Genomic DNA, 20,856 nt, shown 5'->3' with positions numbered 1-20,856 from the left:
GGGTTTTGCCCATCAGGTTGCAGAATGGTAATCTTGCGGCATTCAGCAGCTGGGTTTTTGCAATATTCTTTTCCCTTTTCCAAGGGTTAATTAGCCTTCTTTCAAAATGTGGCCTATTTAGCTGTAGATTCGCATGATTCAGCCAGAGCTGGCCATACAAAGCAAAAACCGTTAACAGGCGGGTGTGTCCAACTGCTTAATTAGCCAGAATAAAAAGGTCCTTTGTCAAACAAGCATCTGTTGCTCTTGACACACCTGACAGCCACATTAGGCAAGGATGACTAGACTGAAATCGTGCATTTCTCTCCTGCAAGAATATACAACTTATTTACATATGGACTGCATCATGGACAAACGGCAGGGGTTTATTTAGCTTATCAAAATGGATTAATGTGACAGCATTTGTGGCTGATAAACAAATATCACTTGAAAGGGGGCTATGAAGGAACTAAACTAACCAAATTACTCCCAAACATAAACAAAACATCAGAAACCACCATTAGATGAATGGGAACACCTCAGATGTACACACAGTCCTTTATACTGGATCTAAAACAAAACCTACAAATGAAGCATGTTAAGACACTACCCTCATGTGATGGTCTGTGCTTTCAAGTAATGTTGGAAAGCTACCAAAATACTCTGCATGTGTCAGTGGGTTTAAATGATCTGTTTAGGAGAATTTGGCGGGAAGCTTACACTTCTCAGCATGCTTTAACATTCAAATTGATCTGCTATTAAATCAGGTCTTCAGAATTAATCAGTTAAAATGCCTCTGGAAAAACACTAGTTGGGATTTATTGAAAATGAAAGTGAAGGTGGCTTAGTTGTGTCTGACTCTTTGTGACCCCATGGACTATACAGTCTATGGAATTCTCTAGGCCAGAATACTGGAGTGGGTAGCCTTTCCCTTCTCCAGGGGATCTTCTCAACCCAGGGGTCGAACCCAGGTCTCCTGCATTGCAGGTGGATTCTTTACCAACTGAGCTACAAGGGATGCCCAAGAATACTGGAGTGGGTAGCCCATCCCTTCTCCAGGGGATTGTCCCAACCCAGGAATCGAACCAGGGTCTCCTGCATTGCAGGCGGATTCTTTACCAAATGGGCAATGAGGCTTCTCTGATAGCTCAGTTCAGTTGTATTATGTCTCAGTAGAAAGAGAATGCTTCCTGCGTTCGATGTCAGAGAGAGAAGAGATGTCTCACTATTATAGATCAAATAGGATAGTTTGAGAATCCCAAAGATTTTCTGTTCAGACCAGTTATCTCTAGCTTTTCATTTGGAAGCCTTTCATTGTGATTTTGCAAAGTATTCAGTAATGTACATTATGACATGTGTGTGGTATATGATAACATGGGCTTTAGAGTAAAGCAAATCTGGATTTGAATTTAGACACTTACTCTTACCAACTGTGTGACTTTCAGCAAGTTTTTAATCAATTTGTGCTTCAGTTTTCTCTTTTAATTGGAAATAATAGCATTACCATTATAGGGGTCTTTTGAGGATTAAATGAGAAGATACATTTCAAGCTGCTAGCATATTGTGTGGCACCTGGAAAAGACTAGTTAATGAGAGACCTAACTATGGGATTGTGAGTGTTTTTTTGTTATAACTTTTTGAGCCAGTCTCTGGGAGGGATGTGACCAAGATCCTTTGAAGGCCTGAGGCTTTGGTGGAGAGAACCTCTTCTGCAAACTTGAGGAAGAAAATGAAATCAGAGGATAATTAAGTTGTGTCTATTAAGGAAGGGTAGAGACCAAACTGGGAGACTAAGTTCTTATCAATTGGCATGACCCTGTAATTCAGGAGCCAAGGAGATTAGATGATGAGCAGTAACTTGGGAGTAAACAGTAGATATTCTGGAAAGTTATTGAATGTTCTGGATTGGTCTTTCTGTGTTGCTTTTGATGTGGTATATTCTAGAGCGAGAAGCTGGATGGAAATTTCTTCATGACTGTCTAACTTTAAGGTATATAGGCCATCATTTTCTCTCCATCTTATTTTCCCCATTGTATTCTGTAAAGGTTGCTCCTATTAAATAATTGGGATCTTTTTCCTTCTTTCTCATTCTAAAAGTTTACCAATTTGCTTTTTTAAATTCCCTTCACTTCTGGTCTATTCAGTGTCAATTATGAAACTCAGGACTTCTAGTTTGTTAGTAGTTCAGTGCATGAGCTTCAGTGTGATGTCCATACCCTCTTTTTTTTACTTCCAACAGCTATTTGGTCTCGGTTCAGTGACTTAACATCTCTGGGCCTCAGCTGACCCAGAGATGAAGTTAAATTATAAAGATTTTAGTTCCAATCATCTAAAAGTTAAACATTCCTATTAGTAAAGTAGTCAAAGCTTGGGTGTTTCTTTTATGCCTCAAATGCCTATAAAGGCCAAGCATATGTATTGCCATATAAATAATTTGAGTATAAAACACATAATATGGGCTTACCTTTTCTAGATATTCAGATTTTTCAAGAGAATTTAGAAATTTGGCTTTTAACACAGAATTTTCTGGTTTTTAAAGGCTGACAGTTAAAAATTTTAATTTGTAGATAGTCTATGCCAAAGCCTATCTATGGAGTCTAATATGGTCCATAGGCACCCAGTTTTCAAATCTGTGCCTTTTATCTTCTGATAAGCTCTCTCAGGTGATTTACTGAGGAATTACTTTCAAAGTGCATTTAATTTTTTAAAGATCTTCATTATTTATAGTCTTAACATTTATTTGTCTAAAACAGTGGTTGTCAAATTATGAGTCATATACCAAAAAACAGTGTGTAGGGTGATCTTCTGTACAGACCCCTGGACACACGAAAGAGCCTCAGTGAAGTTCCTAGCCAAGACTGGAATGAACAGGAGAGGGTTTTACTTTGAGTGACTTCATTGTAAGAATCTCATCCAACCCTGGATTGAATAGCTTAAACACAAAAACATAATTGGCAACTGTGTTCCTCATTTGTGTACTAAATTGACCAATGCCTCTCTTGGAGTTGGGAAGAGAAGCTAAGAAAAACTCACTGAAGATGATATCAGTCTGGTTCATTCCTCATTCCCTGCAGAAAGGTGTCACCTCGCTCTCACTAATAGCCCTCTGGTACAGTGCAAGTGGCATCAATTGCCCAAAAGTGTGTAATGAATTAAAGGAAATTGGCATGTGTTTTCTTTTGGGGGAGGGTATTTCTTCCCTCTACAATGGAATAAAGAAGAGGTACAGATAGAGTTCTGAATTTGTGTATCCCCTCTCCCAATTTTGGGAACCATTAATCCCCAGGAGAAGGAAATGGCAACCCACTCCAGTGTTCTTGCCTGGAGAATCCCAGGGATGGGGGAGCCTGGTGGGCTGCGGTCTATGGGGTCGCACAGAGTCGGACACGACTGAAGCGACTTAGCAGCAGCAGCAGTCCCCAGGTAATCTTAATTAGGCAAGAGTTTTATGTAGTGAATACTGTCATTCTCAAATATTGTCAGGCATATTCGTGGTCTTAATACTAGTGAAGAAAAAAGGCTGTGTGTGTGTGTTTGGAGATCAGTGTTACATTTTTTATTAATTAGCCACAATCTTTAGCTATTTCACATAAAAAAGTCTTCTTTTGGAAAACTGGAGAAACTGACAACTAGTTTTGCTTTCCCATAAATTCAGTTTCAGTGAGCTGAACATTAGCTGGCCCAAATAAATGGAGTGGTAGCCACTGTCACCATCACTTTCCTTCTGTAGCCCCTCTCTACCTTCACTGTATGGGCATAACGTTCCTCGTCTGTAAATGGAGATTATAATCATACCAACCACATTGGGTTTTCACGTGGAGTTGTTTATGAATTAACATGTAAAGCATTTAGAAGAGAACATAGCATGTGTTAAATACTCTGTCAGTGTTAGCTTTACTGCTGTATCTTTTTGTATGCATTAAGGTTTATTGTTCTGCTTTAGAGGTTTGACTAACAGTGGAATAAGAATAGTCAATCACCTAAAGTTATACCATTATCAAGGTCTAGAAAGAAAACTAAGCAGAGCTTCTAAGTGAAAAGGCCTAGTCCTTTCTCTACTCCCTGTCACCTTGAGCAAGTCTCTTAACCTCTCTGGCTTTAGTTTTCTCTTTTACGAAATAAGTTTAGATTAGATATCTTCAGAGGTCCGTTTCTGAAATTGAATGAGATGATAGAAAAGGTTTGGGGAAAAGTTGGAAGAGGTCATGCTGTGACAAAAGATGCTGAGAGGGGTTAATTTCCTACTGAAAGAACTGAATGCTCTTTCAGAATTTTCTTTGGGAAAATTAATGTTCATCATACTGTTCATGGATTTAAACCATAATGCAGTATTTTTCTTAAGCTACCAATTAAGTATTGTTTTTTCCCCTAGGAAAGAAAACTAGAATTCTGGTCCCTGCTCAATAGCAAAGAAATTAATATTTTTTCTATTGACTGTAAAAGTAACAAAAGGGAATATCAGGGTCTAAGAAACCATATTTGTTGAATGTACACTGTAAAATTTAATCCTGATTTAGTTATTAAATCCTTAATTTAGTAAGGTAGGCACATAAGAACTGAAAAATATGCCGTGTTGAGTTGTGAATGAGAGATGGTAAAATTTCGTGTCTTTGTTTGCAAATGTCACTAGATAATAGTGATCCTCCTTATCTTTCAAAATATTCAACATTATTGTTGTTTGGCTTTCTTTGTGTAAGAATATAATTTAACTGTAATTTTAGCACCATATCATCCCACAGGCAAGAAAATCAGTGAGCTTGATCCTGTGGCTAAGTTTAGGATATATCGATTGGTTTATATATACACATTAATTTTTAAAAGTCAGTGAATATTGAGTTCGAAAGTTGGACCTCAGAAATAATTTATTCTAAATTGTACACTTCCAGTGACATCCTATAGTTTATAAAAGTGTTGAGAAAGTACAATTTATGACATTTGCATCCAGTTAGGGTTTGTGTTATGAGAATTAAGTCTTCACATAATTTACAATATGACTAGTTTATAGTGTGCTTGAAACAGCTTATAACAGATGAGACCTCATTGAAGTTCAACCTTTATAGCCTCAAAATAAGAGGTATTTCTGGAGATTTTTAAAATGTAGATTAGAAATTTTCTATATTGATTTTAAAGTGGTCAACATGACTATAACCATGCATGGAATATCAAGAGAGCATGTTGGGTGGAGTTAGAGATATTCTGGGAGTGGGAAGTTAGTCTCAGTGTAGGATGTTAAGAGCAATGTGATGCATCTAGTCATATGAGAAGAGCATTTTAAACTTTCTTTCTGTTTTAATAAATTTCAGAGACCATCATGCAGACATCAGAGACCGGGTCGGACACAGGTTCGACAGTGACTTTACAGACATCTGTGGCTAGTCAAGCAGCAGTGCCTACACAGGTGGTACAGCAAGTACCGGTCCAACAACAGGTAAGGAGCTGCTGTTCCCAGAGAAGATGCTGTGCATCTCCTTGAGCTGCCCCTCCAACACAGCTGTGTTGAAGAAATGATTCGGATAATACTTTCTGGCACAACGGGTGCCAAAACAGACCTTGTTCAGTTCTTAGATAAAGTCAGCAAATGTTCCTTGAGCATTTTCCGGTGTGCCAAGTTCTTTCTGAGATAGGCTGTAGGGATACAAAGATAAACACTCAAACTATAATCCGTCTTTCAAAAGAGCCTCTTAAGTCCTAAACAGAGCATTTGTTTCTGACTTGACCACTCTAACTGCGTTTTCTCCTCCTCTTCACCCCTCCTTATTCTTTATCACATCTTCCTATTTCTTTCTTATTGAAATGTCGGCACTCATATTTTTATGTAATTGGCTTATGGTAGTATTTGATAAAGGAGAGGATGTTTGTACCCCTACAGGAAGGGATTTTGCGTTTGTGATATTTTGGAAGGTGCCTGGGTGTTATGGTGACTGATACTGTTTAATGAAAATTAAATTATCTTAAAGGTCTGAAAGTCTGAGTCATGCCACTTAAAAAATTGAGAATGAATTCATCATCACATGTTTACTACAAGGCTTATTCATACTTGGGACACTGAGCTTGTTTTGGAAAGCTACTGACAAAATAGTGTTATTTTGTGCCAGTTAATAGTTCTCCTTTGGATTGTGAATACATTGGCCTGTCATTTCTTCTAAAGAATGGTGAGAAAATATGTGAGAAAGATAATTTTCCTGTAATTTCTCAGTATCAAAGAAAATCTTTAGCAAATGTGCTTTTGAAATTGCAATATAAATAAGTCTTTGGGTAAAGGGATAACTTTTCTTAAATTATAGACAGAAGGACTCAAGGTTATGTTCTTCTCAGGAGATAGAAGTGGGATGGGCAGGGGGAGTGCCAGAATCATGGAGAAGGGTCTTGGACTCTCAGTGTAAATGAAGACATCTGTCACAATTATTTCTTTTATACGTAAATCTCAGCACACTCTTCTCTCTGTTCTGTATAACACAATGGTATCATTGATGTCATCACCAATTTCAAGACTCTGAACATTATTCAGAAGAGAGTAGCTTATGGCATATCATCCAAAGAACTATTGGAACAATGTTATATATAATTTTAAGAAGATAGTTCAACAGCCTACCAATATTAAGTACATATTGAACAGTTATACTCACTGTGGTTTGTTGTTTGTTGTTTGTTGCGTGGAGGAAGAATGGCCTTGAGTATTCCTGTCTCTGATGGCAGTGCAGTGGAGAGCCTGCTCTTTTCTCCAGAAGGTGCTCCCTTGAGAACTTGAAGTGTGTGTGATAAGTGCACCTGGCCTTCACTCCTGGACTGTCTTTTCTTTCTCTCTTTCTCTTTTCCCTTTTCTTCCTTTTTTCCTTCCTTCCTTTTCAAGAAACATTTTTTAAAAATTAAATTTAGTGTTATTAGATGTTTGCTACAGGTCAAAATAGTTTAGCAAGTTTGTTATTTAAAAAAAAGCAGTCCTCACCCTCCCTCTATTCCTTCTCAGAGGCAAGCAGTGTTTATTTTACTGTTTCTTGATTTTTTTAGTTTTAAACATTTTTGTATCACACTTTTCTTTCTAGTTAGTCCTTAACATATGCTTGTGTGCATGCACACACACACTTTTTCCGTCCCAGAGGCTCCTGATACACTAGGTTGAACTATGTGGAATTTTTAATCTACAAAAACAGCAATTTCATACGTTTCAACCTAATAGTTATGCTATAATTTTGATATATCATTAATGTTTATATTCTCATGACATATAAAAACTATTCAGATCTATCTAGTGAGCTGTGATTACTTTTCTTTTTTGTAAAACTCATTTAATTTCCTTGCATTTAACGATTATGTGTCCCGTTGAATAAGTCTCAGATCATTCTGACCTGCTCTAGTCTGGAATGGATGGTCTTTGCTCAGCCCCATCCTGGGCAATCCCTTTGCCATCATCCTGGGATTTCCCTTTTCTCTGTTATGTTGGCTTTCCTGTTTCCTAAATCAGTGTCTTAAACTCTTTCTTTATTTGCTAAAGCACGACTTGCAGTAACATCCTAAGAAATGGTATATTTTGCACTCTTTTGTGTCTGAGAGGGAATTTATTTCACAGTTCGGTTGTTGGATGGGTATAGAATTAGGGGTTGGATATCTTTTTCTTCAGAATCTTGAGGGAATTGTTCCAATGTCTTCCAGTTTTCAGAATTGCTATGGAAAAGTGAAAGACTGTTCTGATTCCTGATCCATTGTATGCAACCTATATGTTTTTTTCTCTCATGTTTTAAATCCCAGTTTCTTGAAATTTCATGTCTTGATATGGGCCTATTCCCATACATTGTGCTGGAACCTTGATGAGCCTATTAAATCTCAGGGACACTCATGTTCTCCAGTACTGGGAGTTTTTATTCTTTTTTTTTTCCCCCATTTATGATTACCTCCCCTCTTTTTTCTCCTTTTTCACTTTTTGGACTTTTTGGTTCTGTTTTTAGTTTCATCTTTCATCCCATCTATTACTTTTCATTTCTGTTACCATAATTTTAATTTTTAAGAGCTTTAAAAAATTCCTTATATGGCCCTTTTTATAACATCATGCTTTATTTCCTGTTTATAGTGTCTTTTTTTCTCTCTCTCAAGGTATTAATTTTTCAAGTTTGTGAAATTTTCTTCTCATATAGTCTCTTTCTTTCATGTAGAATAATTTTTTCTGGCCTGTCTTTTGTATTAGAAACTTTTCTGAAATACCTGATAATCTTTGAGGGTTTATTCATATTTTAAAATGTGGGGATAAAAGCCTGATTTGAATGCATCAGTGACTTTGTTGACTTCAGTATAGAGTCACTTGACTGGGCTTTTTAACTGGGGACCTTCTGATGTTCAGTACTTTTTTTCCTCTTGAGGTGGTCATATTTTTAAAGACAACTTCAACTTCTTGCCTGGCGGGTGAATGCTTAGTAGCCTGGGGACCTGAGTAAGGAAAGATAGTTGGATATTTCTTGTGCTAATTCACTGAATCCTTCTTTTCAATATGGTTTCACCTGTACTTGGTTTCCTCAGTGCAGAGGTTAAACCAAAGAATAAACTTTAAGACTTTCACCATAGTTAGGGAAGGCCAGTCCCCTCATTGCACAGAGTTGATAGAGGAGATCTGATTGCTTCTTAAATAGAATCACTTTTTATATTAAATATATATTAAAAAAAACTAAGTTCCTAACAGAAGTAGAAAATCAATATCACCAGCTATAAATAGAAAATTACACATATACACACACACTTTGTTCATATCCTTATAAAAAAATAATCTCATGTACGTATGGAACACAGTATAGAAAACTTTATGGTTATGCCACATGACTCGTTCCCAACAGGCATATTTTTCAGTCCCTCAAGTTCTTTCCTCTAGGACATTCAAGGCAGGTGACAACCTGGTCCCCTTACACCAAGCAAAGAGTTTGAGAGCTTTCATTTTCTTTTTGTCAACAAAGTAGTTTATTTCATATAATGGGTTCTTGTGATATATGCCTGGAAATGCTTGTTATATTGTCCTTCCAGGCTTATCTTATTGGGAAAGATTTTGTCTACTCTGTCCTTTCCTTCCTTCCTCCCTTCCTGTCTCCATTCCTCCTTTCCTTTCTTTCTTCTTCCTCACCTCCCTTTTCCTCCCTTTTTCGTCTCTCCTCCCTTCTCCTCCTTTCCCCTCCCTCCTCTCTCCTCTCCTCTCCTTGCCTTTCCTCTCTTCTAGAACAGTGACATATTTGAAGATCCCCAGTGCATTCTAAAAGTGTTTCTGTGAATATAGATTGTCTATAACTGATAAGATAGGTGCTATAATTTCTTATTATTCTGACATCTCTGTATTGTTAATATGCTGATGTCGTCTTTTTTCAAACTTTGGTCAGATCAGATCAGATCAGTCGCTCAGTCGTGTCCAACTCTTTGCGACCCCATGAATCGCAGCACGCCAGGCCTCCCTGTCCATCACCAAATCCCGGAGTTCACTCAGACTCACGTCCATTGAGTCAGTGATGCCATCCAGCCATCTCATCCTCTGTTGTCCCCTTCTCCTCCTGCCCCCAATCCCTCCCAGATTCAGAGTCTTTTCTAATGAGTCAACTCTTCACATCAGGTGGCCAAAGTATTGGAGTTTCAGCTTCAGCATCATTCCCTCCAAAAAAATCCAAGGGCTGATCTCCTTCAGAATGGACTGGTTGGATCTCCTTGCAGTCCAAGGGACTCTCAAGAGTCTTCTCCAACACCACAGTTCAAAAGCATCAATTCTTCGGCGCTCAGCCTTCTTCACAGTCCAACTCTCACATCCATACATGACCACAGGAAAAACCATAGCCTTGACTAGACGAACCTTTGTTGGCAAAGTAATGTCTCTGCTTTTGAATATGCTGTCTAGGTTGGTCATAACTTTCCTTCCAAGGAGTAAGCATCTTTTAATTTCATGGCTGCAGTCACCATCTAGTGATTTTGGAGACCAGAAAAATAAAGTCTGTCACTGTTTCCACCGTTTCCCCATCTATTTCCCATGAAGTGGTGGGACCGGATGCCATGGTCTTCGTTTTCTGAATGTTGAGCTTTAAGCCAACTTTTTCACTCTCCTCTTTCACTTTCATCAAGAGGCTTTTGAGTTCCTCTTCACTTTCTGCCATAAGGGTGGTGTCATCTGCATATCTGAGGTTATTGATATTTCTCCCGGCAATCTTGATTCCAGCTTGTGTTTCTTCCAGTCCAGCGTTTCTCATGATGTACTCTGCATATAAGTTCAATAAGCAGGGTGACAATATACAGCCTTGACATACTCCTTTTCCTATTTGGAACCAGTCTGTTGTTCCATGTCCAGTTCTAACTGTTGCTTCCTGACCTGCATACAAATTTCTCAAGAGGCAGATCAGGTGGTCTGGTATTCCCATCTCTTTCAGAATTTTCCACAGTTTCTTGTGAAGGCTTTGGCATAGTCAATAAAGCAGAAATAGATGTTTTTCTGGAACTCCCTTGCTTTTTCTATGATCCAGCGGATGTTGGCAATTTGATCTCTGGTTCCTCTGCCTTTTCTAAAACCAACTTGAACATCAGGAAGTTCACGGTTCACGTATTGCTGAAGCCTGGCTTGGAGAATTTTGAGCATTACTTTACTAGCATGTGAGATGAGTGCAAACTGTGGTAGGATGCGTTTAAAATATTCCAAATCTTGTCACTGACCCATGATGGATGTTGAAATCATAGCATTGATGTCCAAGGTAGTTGCTTCTATTGATTTAACTTTTCATTGTGTTCTAGCTTTCCTTGCTTTGGCCATTTGGTATAAAGAGAAAGCCCATAGCTGCATCTTTAAATTTTGAGACAATGTAATGTTAAGTGTATTGGAATTTTGAGAAACCAGAACATTTTAAAATCTTAATATATAGTTTTATTTCTCCAAAACCCTAAGGGTTCTAATTTCACTCTGTAGTAAGTACCAAGCAAAACGTTTATGCTAAAAATATTTCAGTTAGTTTTAATTTATTCTGTATGATGTTAAGAATCAGTTTGTCACTTTCCTTGGACAATCTGATTTAGGAATGGAGAATTCTAAGAAGATATTTTGAGGTATTACTATATAATTCTTTATCAAATTTTCTATTTTTTCCAATATTTCATTATTCATAAAATGCCATAGAGTCTCAGCTTACAAATGCAGACACTGTTGCCCATTTAAATAAAATACATAAGAACATTCAAGTTCAGTATCTTGATTAGAAACTACAAACTTGATATTATTTATCCTTATCATATTTGTAAAAAGCCCTTTTGAACTAATAGGTCTCTATCGAATATGACTAGAAATGTGCTAATCTCCTTTCTCCTATCCCTTCCTTGAGGGATTTGTCAGAGTTTCTTGTGATACGTGTTCAAGTCGGTCATTTTATGCCAAATTTTGAGAGGTCTTCTAACCCTACTTGCCCTGGACCTGAATTAAAAATCCAGGGTAAATGACTCAGGGAACTCAACATTGAAACTGCAACACTGAAACTTCTTTTCATGTGATAAAAGCTCATTTCAAGATTATATTCAGTTAAAGATGTATATATATATATATACACACACACACATATTCTTACAAATATATTTTTAAATATATGTATAAATAAATCACCTATTTAGGCACTGACTCTTTGTTTATAATTTGAATTCACAGAATGGATGTAATAGCTATGTGGCTATATTGTTTCCTTTTGTCTAGTATCAATTTATCACCCATTTAGCATTTCCACTTAAGTTATGGTACATCCTGGAGAGTGAGCGTATTATCATGTGGTCAAAAAGACATTTCGTGTAGGAAACAAATCCAACCAGAACTGTCAGTTAGGCAAAGGACAATCTTCAAGAAGGTTAGGTTTATAGATATCTTTAAAATGGTGCCACAACCCTTAGAAGATGGATTTTAGGGATTAATGTTGGGTATCAATGCTCCTGACTTCCCCACTTTAGGCCACAGCTTAATGGATTATTTCTATCCTTACTTCTCTTCTCCGTGTTCCTGTGTGTAGTAAATCATCACAATCAGAAGGAAGCCATGGTAATTAGCAGTATACCCATGAGAAAGTTCTTCTGATGGAAGCAGTCAACAGTGATTAAGAGGAAAAAATGATTGCCTATAAAATATTGAGTCCAAAACAGAATGTTCTATTGGATTAAAATTTGATCAGTAATATTGTGGTTGGAACCCTGTGTTAGCTTGGAGAACTAAGGCCCAGGTAGTGCATCCATCTTCCTTGTCTATCTTTCCTCTGTTCTGGGTCAAGAGGTTTGCTTCTTGTTCATCCTAGCTTCAATGGGCATGAATAGAATTCTTTTCATTTCAGACCATTATTTGATATAATCAACAGAAACAAAGATGTTTTTCTCTCATTTTCTCTTACTTGGGACTTAATTCTCGTTGGCTTAGTCCCCTAAGGGCATAGTGTTTTCATAATTAAGGCTGTGGCAGACATCCTAAAAGGTGGGGTTATATTTTTAAATGAATTTCAGTTGAAAGTCTTTTGTAAAAATACTTTTTTAAAGACATTAATTTTACTTCTTGAGGAACATATTTATTTTTAGAATCAGAGCTGCTAATTTTTAGTATCCAATATAAAAAAAAAGTGCTTTGAAGGGACATGCTGATTTATAATCAAAATAAATTTTACTGTGCCAACCCAATAAGAAGATTCTTTAGTTGACCAACTGTACTGAATATTTGTAAAAATAAGAACTACTATTTAAATAGTTGGGTAGTTATAGCCTTTGATTCTCTTTTAAGTGATCTTTAGAATATTTTCTCATCTAGATTTAAAAATTATTAAAAACTTAACAGTTCTGGATAGTATATTTTAAGAATAATATGCCAGGCACTGTGTAAATGCTAGGGTTTCAAAGGTAATTCAGTTTGGTACCTGATTTCAGGAAACCAGTGATCTTACTTATTTATCTGTGGCTGTGCTGTGTCTTTGTTGCTGTGTTGGCTTTTCTCTAGTTGCAGCAGGCGGGGGCTACTCTCCAGTTGTAATGCGTGGGCTTGTCATTGCAGTAGCCTCTCTTGTTGCAGAGCACAAGCTCTAGGGCATATGGGTTTCAGCAGTGCTGCATGCTAGCCATATAGTTGCAGCTCACAAGCTTAGGGCACAGGCTCAATAGTTGTGGCCCATGAGCTCAGTTGCTCCTTGGCACTTGGGGTATTCCCAGACCATGGATCCAACCCGTGTCTCCTGCATTGGCTCTTTACCACTGAGCCACCAGGGAAGCCTTGGAAACCAACTTTTAATGGAGATGGATTTGTTATAGAATTAGATACAAAGTTCCTTAGGAGTAAAAATGAAAATTGTTTTGGAAATGAGGGTCAGTGATGTCTTCAAGGATGTGACCTTTGAACTGTGTGCTGAAGGAAAAATTGGCATTCACAAGAAAAACAAACTGGAAAAGGGTATTTCTTCATAGAAATATTGAAGAGCTCAGGTGAAATCAAGGAGTTGTAAAAGGAGGTAAGGGGACTGGGAGTGAGGGCTGTGGAACAATGTTGCGTAAGAACCTCTTGTGGGAGCTTGAGTATGGTATCTTTACATGTATCTCCTCCCTAGTATTTTCCCTCTTCAGTTGAAATGTTTCTTTAGGTATTCCCTTATTGCGAATTTCCTGCACGTAGACATCACAGTTATCTATTACATTTCCCTTTTGTCTAACCACTTTAAATCCTATGAAATTTGGGTGCTACCCATGCAATGAATACTGTGCACTTATAAAGTGAAAATGTTAGTGACTAATTATGTCCTACTCTTTGTGATCCCAAGGATTACTGTCTGCCAGGCTCCTCTGTCCATGGAATTCTCCAGGCAAGAATATTGGACTGTGCACTATCAGTTCAGTTCAGTTGCTCAGTTGTGTCCGACTCTTTGCAACCCCATGAATTGCAGCACACCAGGCCTCCCTGTCCGTCACCAACTCCCAGAGTTCACTCAAACTCACGTCCATCGAGTCGTTGATGCCATTCAGCCATCTCATCCTCTGTTGTCCCCTTCTCCTCCTGCCCCTAATCCCTCCCAGCATCAGACTCTTTTCCAATGAGTCAACTCTTTGCATGAGGTGGCCAAAGTACTGGAGTTTCAGCCTTAGCATCATTCTTTCCAAAGAACACCCAGGACTAATCTCCTTTAGAATGGACTGGTTGGATCTCCTTGCAGTCCAAGGGACTCTCAAGAGTCTTTTCCAACACCACAGTTCAAAAGTATCAATTCTTCGGTGCTCAGCTTTCTTCACAGTCCAACTCTCACATCCATACATGACCACTGGAAAAACTATAGCCTTGACTAGACGGACCTTTGTTGGCAAAGTAATATCTCTGCTTTTGAATATGCTATCTAGGTTGGTCATAACTTTCCTTCCAAGGAGTAAGAGTCTTTTAATTTCATGGCTGCAGTCACCATCTGCAGTGATTTTGGAGTCCAAAAAATAGTCTGACACTGTTTCCACATCTATTTCCCATGAAGTGATGGGACCAGATGCCATGATCTTCATTTTCTGAATGTTGAGCTTTAAGCCAACTTTTTCACTCTCTTCTTTCACTTTCATCAAGAGGCTTTTGAGTTCCTCTTCACTTTCTGCCATAAGGGTGGTGTCATCTGCATATATGAGGTTATTGATACTTCTCCCGGCAATTTTGATTCCAGCTTGTGCTTCATCCAGCCCAGCGTTTTTCATGATGTACTCTGCATATAAGTTAAATAAGCAGTGTGACAATATACAGCCTTGACGTACTCCTTTTCCTATTTGGAACCAGTCTGTTGTTCCCTGTCCAGTTCTAACTGTTGCTTCCTGACCTGCATACAGGTTTCTCAAGAGCCAGGTCAGGTGGTCTGGTATTCCCATCTCTTTCAGAATTCTCCACAGTTTATTGTGATCCACACAGTCAAAGGCTTTGGCATAGTCAGTAAAGCAGAAATAGATGTCTTTCTGGAACTCTCTTGCTGTTTTGATGATCCAGCGGATGTTAGCAATTTGATCTCTGGTTCCTCTGCCTTTTCTAAAACCAGCTTGAACAGCAGGAAGTTCACAGTTCACATATTGCTGAAGCCTGGCATGGAGAATTTTGAGCATTACTTTACTAGCATGTGAGATGAGTGCAATTGTGTGGTAGTTTGAGCATTCTTTGGCATTGCCTTTCTTTGGGATTGGAATGAAAACGGACCTTTTCCAGTCCTGTGGCCACTGCTGAGTTTTCCAAATTTGCTGGCATATTGAGTGCAGCACTTTCACAGCATCATCTTTCAGGATTTGAAATAGTTTAACTGGAAATCCATCACCTCCACTAGCTTTGTTTGTAGTGATGCTTTCTAATGCCCACTTGACTTCACATTCTAGGAATCTGGCTCTAGGTGAGTGATCACACCATCGTGATTATCTTGGACAGAGCGAAATCCAGTAATTTTCTCTAGGGTCTTTCTAGATTTTTCTTTAGCATTAGATTCTCTTGACTGTTATGTATTTCTTTTTTTGCATGGATATTGATTTTCTCCTTTTATTTCTTTGAGAGATATTTCATCAATAAATCAGGTTTTGTACAGATTAAGAGAGTGAGATTCATAGTCGAAATCATGGATTTAAATCCTGACTCTTGCTCTTTTTAGTTATATGACTTTTAACAGTTTATTTTCTAAGACTGAATACCCTACTGTATAAAAATAATTATGTCTTACATACTTAGATAAAGTATTAAATAACCTATTTATTAAATAATTTAGAATAGTACCTGACATATAATAAACCTTTGATAAAAGTTCTCTTTTTGCTATTATTATTTTCATTCTTATCACTATCAGTAGTACTGGTAATATTATCAGACTTGTCTAATGAAAAATTGGAGGGGGTGGGATTTGACCTCCTTTTCTAGAAGAGTTGGTCTTTGACTCTCTCTCTTTGCCCCCATTGTCAAGTAACTTATCTTCTGCAATTACATTAGTCTTAAAGCCAGCTGCTTCCGTTTTATTTACTGAGAACCTCTGGTTCTTCCTTGTATTGCTCTGGATTGTGAATTATTGAAACTCAGGCTCTAGGTCAGAGTGGATACCAACTTGGTCTGAGGCAAGGTCAGCACTGGTGTCCTTCACCCTGGATGGTCTGTCACCCAGTGTAGTCACCATAGTGATTAGAGGAATGCCAGTTTTTTCAGTAGAATTCAAGAACACCTCCAGTTTTTACTCGGTTCATAAAATATAATTTTGAACCAAATTTGGTGGTGTGGTATGATATGACCTTAAGAAATTAAAATGAGAATAATATATTAATATTCTATAGCTACTTTGACCTGGAATTCAATTTTCTAACTAGAAGAGGCTTACACTTTTCATTTAATGTAGCTATTCCAAAGGACCTCCCAAAGCTGAACTGCAGAAAATTTTCTTTTTCAATAATCACTTAGTTTTATCTACTTATTTTAGTCAATTCCATAATTTTGTTCTTAGAGATATGTAATGTTTCCTATGAATCATCAAATTCACTTATCAAACTATCAGTTTCAACATCAGTACTTTCTGTTTGTTTGAAAAGTTCAGTTTGTCCTATAAAATTTTTCCTGTAAGTAGAAAATAGAAAACTATAATAACTGGCACTTCTGTTTACATATAATTTGAAGAAATTGGAACACAACTTAGACAGAGCACCTGCCCTCTTTACCAAAGTAAATCAGAGGAATTCTTTACGTGTGCTAGAAATACATTGTCAATATAGACCTCAATATATATATATAGCTGAGCCTCCTTGACATCAGTATTTGAAAGAGAAGAAGCAATGAAAGTTGTTATTTGTAGTAACAGCTTGTCAAAGAAGTCTTCCCAGAGGAAGTGATGTTTAAGCTAAGATTTAAAGAATATAGGTGACCAGGGAGGAAATAAAAGGAAGAGTCTTCTGAGAGTAGGGTGTTTGTGAAGACCTGATGTGAGGGAGAACATGGGTTGATGGAACTGAAGCAGGGTTAAAGTGCCTGGAGGAGTGGGTGGGAGACCTGAGTAGTGAGAGGTGAGGTGGAGTGCTTCGTGACTACTGGTCGAGGTCTATAAGCTATTTAGGTTTTCAATAATAATTCTCATTTTGAAGTCATCTACCATTCTGCTTTGTCAGAAATCCAGATACAGCAATGAATAATAATAATAGTAGCTGCTATCTACTGAGCACCTATTGTGTGCCATTTCCTGTGCTTAATGCTCAGCTCTTTATTTCTAAAGCTTAAAACAGCTCCACAAGGGTAGGTGGTATTATTGGAGGTGAGGAAACTGAGGATCAAAGAATTTAAATAACATACTTTGGATTACAGTCATTTGGCCTTGACAGCCTGTGCTTAACATTTGAGAAGTATACTTTCAGATAATAATTACAAAATGTATGTGTGTGGAATTGATGTTATATTTCTTTCAAGAATGGCATTATATTTGTATTGTTATTTGACAAATAATTTTTTGGAAAGTCTTCTTTCATGGGACCCATAAATGCTGAGCAAGTAGATACTCAGTTTGTATTGATGGAGTATACTAAATCATACAATAGCTTGAGCTCTTCAGACTCAATCCTTGTGTGTATGGAGGGGAAAGGACTTGGGTCTTGTCCACTTCTTCTGCCCCTGTTAACAGCTCCCAAGATGCTTTTCACCTATGGAATTCTCCAGGCCAGAGTACTGGAGTGGGTAGCCTTTCCCTTCTCCAGCGGATCTTCCCAACCCAGGAATCGAAACAGGGTTTCCTGCATTGCAGGTGGATTCTTTACCAACTGAGCTATCAGGGAAGTGGAACCTCTAGGGATATACGGTATACAAGCTGAGAATCATCTCCTCCTCTGGACTCTTTTATAGCCAAATGAATGACCCATTAAAATTCTTCAAGTTTAATACCTGTATTAAACCAGCATATCATAAGGTTTATTCCATGGCATAAGTAACATAACATTTCCGTTCATGAAAAATGATCATTCTGCTCCTCCTTTTATCCAGGGCTGATTTTAGAAATAGACACACATTGAATGGCTCTTTATTTTATTTAAAAGCTTGTGTTGATATCAGTCAAAGCCATTTCTGCTGGGACACTGAGGTTTCATTTTTCTTACGGCCCTTACAAACTAATAGACTTACTCCTGAGTGGAAATCACAGCCACCTCTTTATCCTGGCTGATTGGTAGTTCAGTGCTAAATCCTCAACCTGATGTTTAACTAATATACCTTCCTTTAGCCATGATTCTTTCAGGTCACCATCAAACCCAAGATACCTGTCTTCAGGACCTGAGCTCCTAAGCCACACCCTATAGAAATAAAGCAGTCATATAATGTATAATAAGATATATACAGACATAGCTACAGACATAGCTGGACAGTCTCATGATGAAGAGCATGATATATTTTATATCAAGAAGGATAAATTTTAGTTCTATGAATCAATCACAATGCATTTTTGAAGATCCCACAAGTAAAACTAGTGAAGCAGGTGCATCTGGGGTATAAAGGGCTGCTTAAGCAAAGTAAATATCAAATAAAAAATTATAAACCTTAAGCTTGCTAAAAGCCCTCTCTAAACTCAGATTTTAAGTACCAACGTCAGTAAATAGAGAACTTTCAACAAAAAGAGGGAAAATATGATAAAACTAAATGTAGTAAAATGTCATTTGGAAAATCTGGAGAAAGAGTAACTTGGGAATATTTTATATGACTCATGACTCTTGCACCTTTTCTAATCTGCAGCTACATAAAAAAATTTAAATAAGTGTGCTAATTTGAGGTAAGGTTTGTTAAGTGATCATTTGAGCTACTAATCACAATATTGTGTTTAGTAAACATGGGTTCAGTTCAGTTCGTGTCCGACTCTTTGTGACCCCATGAACTGCAGCACGCCAGGCCTCCCTCTCCATCACCAACTCCCGGAGTTCACCCAAACTCATGTGCATCGAGTTGGTGATGCCATCCAGCCATCTCATCCTCTGTCGTCCCCTTCTCCTCCTGCCCCCAATTGTTCCCAGCATGAGGGTCTTTTCCAATGGTCAACTCTTAGCATGAAGTGACCAAAGTATTGGAGTTTCAGCCTCAGCATCAGTCCTTCCAATGAACAAATCAATTGATTAGCAGCCTTTTAAAAAAATTAAACTCACCCAAATTTATACTACAGTTGATACATTAATTATTGAATAGAAGAAGAGGTAGAATATAGATTTTTATTCAATAAAGAGGTACAGTTTTTTATCTTATAATGTAATATTTAAAGATTGTTTAAAAGATTGTCTTATATCTGTAAGGTACAGTTTTAATGAGTGACAAAAAGAAAGGCGTCAGTACTGAAAATAATAATATGTAGAACTTTTTACTTTTGGTTTACAGCTTTGTCAAGCTGTTTCTCAGAAATCTCTATAACTAACCAAAGCTATGATTTTTTTTTTCCCTTGTTGCCCTTTAGTACATGGTGTTCCTAGGTTGTTAAGTATTGATAGCTTTGGGTTCTGTTAGATCTGTGCTTCCTCATTATTAGCAATCTCAACATTTTAAAAATAGTAGGATTAAAGAAGAGAAAAGAAATGAGAAAAGTTACACATTAGAAAAGAGATCACTTTAAATATAAGAAGAAACATGATTCTTAAATAAAAATGATCGTCAGTATTATATAATCAGGTTTAAAGAGGCACTGTCCCATTTATACATCTCAGAGTAGCTTTTTATCTTATTGCTAGCAGAGGTAAACTATAATACAGACTAACATGAGGCTTTGTGCTTTTTTTTTTTTTTTTTTGTAAATGTAACTATAAATGGAATAACTGAGAAAAATTATTTCTGAACTTTTGGAAGAGTGATAGTAAGCAAGTTAATTTTACTTTGAGTGAACCTAAACTTTAGTTGGAAGAGGGTGTTTGCTATGACCAGTGCATTTTCTTGGCAAAACTCTATTAGTCTTTGCCCTGCTTCATTCTGTACTCCAAGGCCAAATTTGCCTGTTACTCCAGGTGTTTCTTGACTTCCTACTTTTGCATTCCAGTCCCCTATAATGAAAAGGACATCTCTTTTGGGTGTTAGTTCTAAAAGTCTTGTAGGTCTTCATAAAACCGTTTCAACTTCAGCTTCTTCAGCGTTACTGGTTGGGGCATAGACTTGGATTACCGTGATACTGAATGGTTTGCCCTGGAAACGAACAGAGATCATTCTGTCGTTTTTGAGATTGCATCCAAATACTGCATTTCGGACTCTTTGGTTGACCATGATGGCTACTCCATTTCTTCTGAGGGATTCCTGCCCGCAGTAGTAGATACAATGGTCATCTGAGTTAAATTCACCCATTCCAGTCCATTTTAGTTCCCTGATTCCTAGAATGTCGACGTTCACTCTTGCCATCTCTTGTTTGACCACTTGCAATTTGCCTTGATTCATGGACCTAACATTCCAGGTTCCTATGCAGTATTGCTCTTTACAGCATCGGACCTTGCTTCTATCACCAGTCACATCCCCAACGGGGTATTGTTTTTGCTTTGGTTCCATCCCTTCATTCTTTCTGGAGTTATTTCTCCACTGATCTCCAGTAGCATATTGGGCACCTACTGAGCTGGGGAGTTCCTCTTTCAGTGTCCTATCATTTTGCCTCTTCATACTGTTCATGGGGTTCTCAAGGCAAGAATACTGAAGTGGTTTGCCATTCCCTTCTCCAGTGGACCACATTCTGTCAGACCTGTCCACCATGACCCGCCCATCTTGGGTGGCCCCACAGGGCATGGCTTAGTTTCATTAAGTTAGACAAGGCTGTGGTCCTAGTGTGATTAGATTGACTAGTTTTCTGTGAGTATGGTTTCAGTGTGTCTGCCCTCTGATGCCCTCTTGCAATTCCTACCGTCTTACTTGGGTTTCTCTTACCTTGGATGTTGGGTATCTCTTCACGGCTGTTCCCGCAAAGTGCA

General features: G+C 37.8%; 1 protein-coding gene across 4 annotated transcripts in view; it reads left to right on the top strand.

Annotated features, from left to right (window-relative positions):
• RFX3 (regulatory factor X3) overlaps positions 1–20,856 on the top strand; it is a 337,712-nt gene that overhangs the window by 134,513 nt on the left and 182,343 nt on the right. For all 4 annotated transcript variants that reach the window (XM_005896759.2, XM_070375833.1, XM_005896758.2 and 1 more), the window contains one exon: positions 5,283–5,407. In XM_005896759.2, coding sequence (XP_005896821.1) covers positions 5,291–5,407 — 117 coding nt within the window. In that variant the 5' untranslated portion in view covers positions 5,283–5,290. The remainder of the gene's footprint in view (positions 1–5,282; positions 5,408–20,856) is intronic.

This window comes from Bos mutus, chromosome 8 (genome assembly GCF_027580195.1).
Source record: "Bos mutus isolate GX-2022 chromosome 8, NWIPB_WYAK_1.1, whole genome shotgun sequence".
Lineage (NCBI taxonomy): Eukaryota > Metazoa > Chordata > Mammalia > Artiodactyla > Bovidae > Bos > Bos mutus.
The sequence above is the reverse complement of the archived record's forward strand: the minus strand, read 5'-3'. Positions and strand labels throughout refer to the sequence as shown.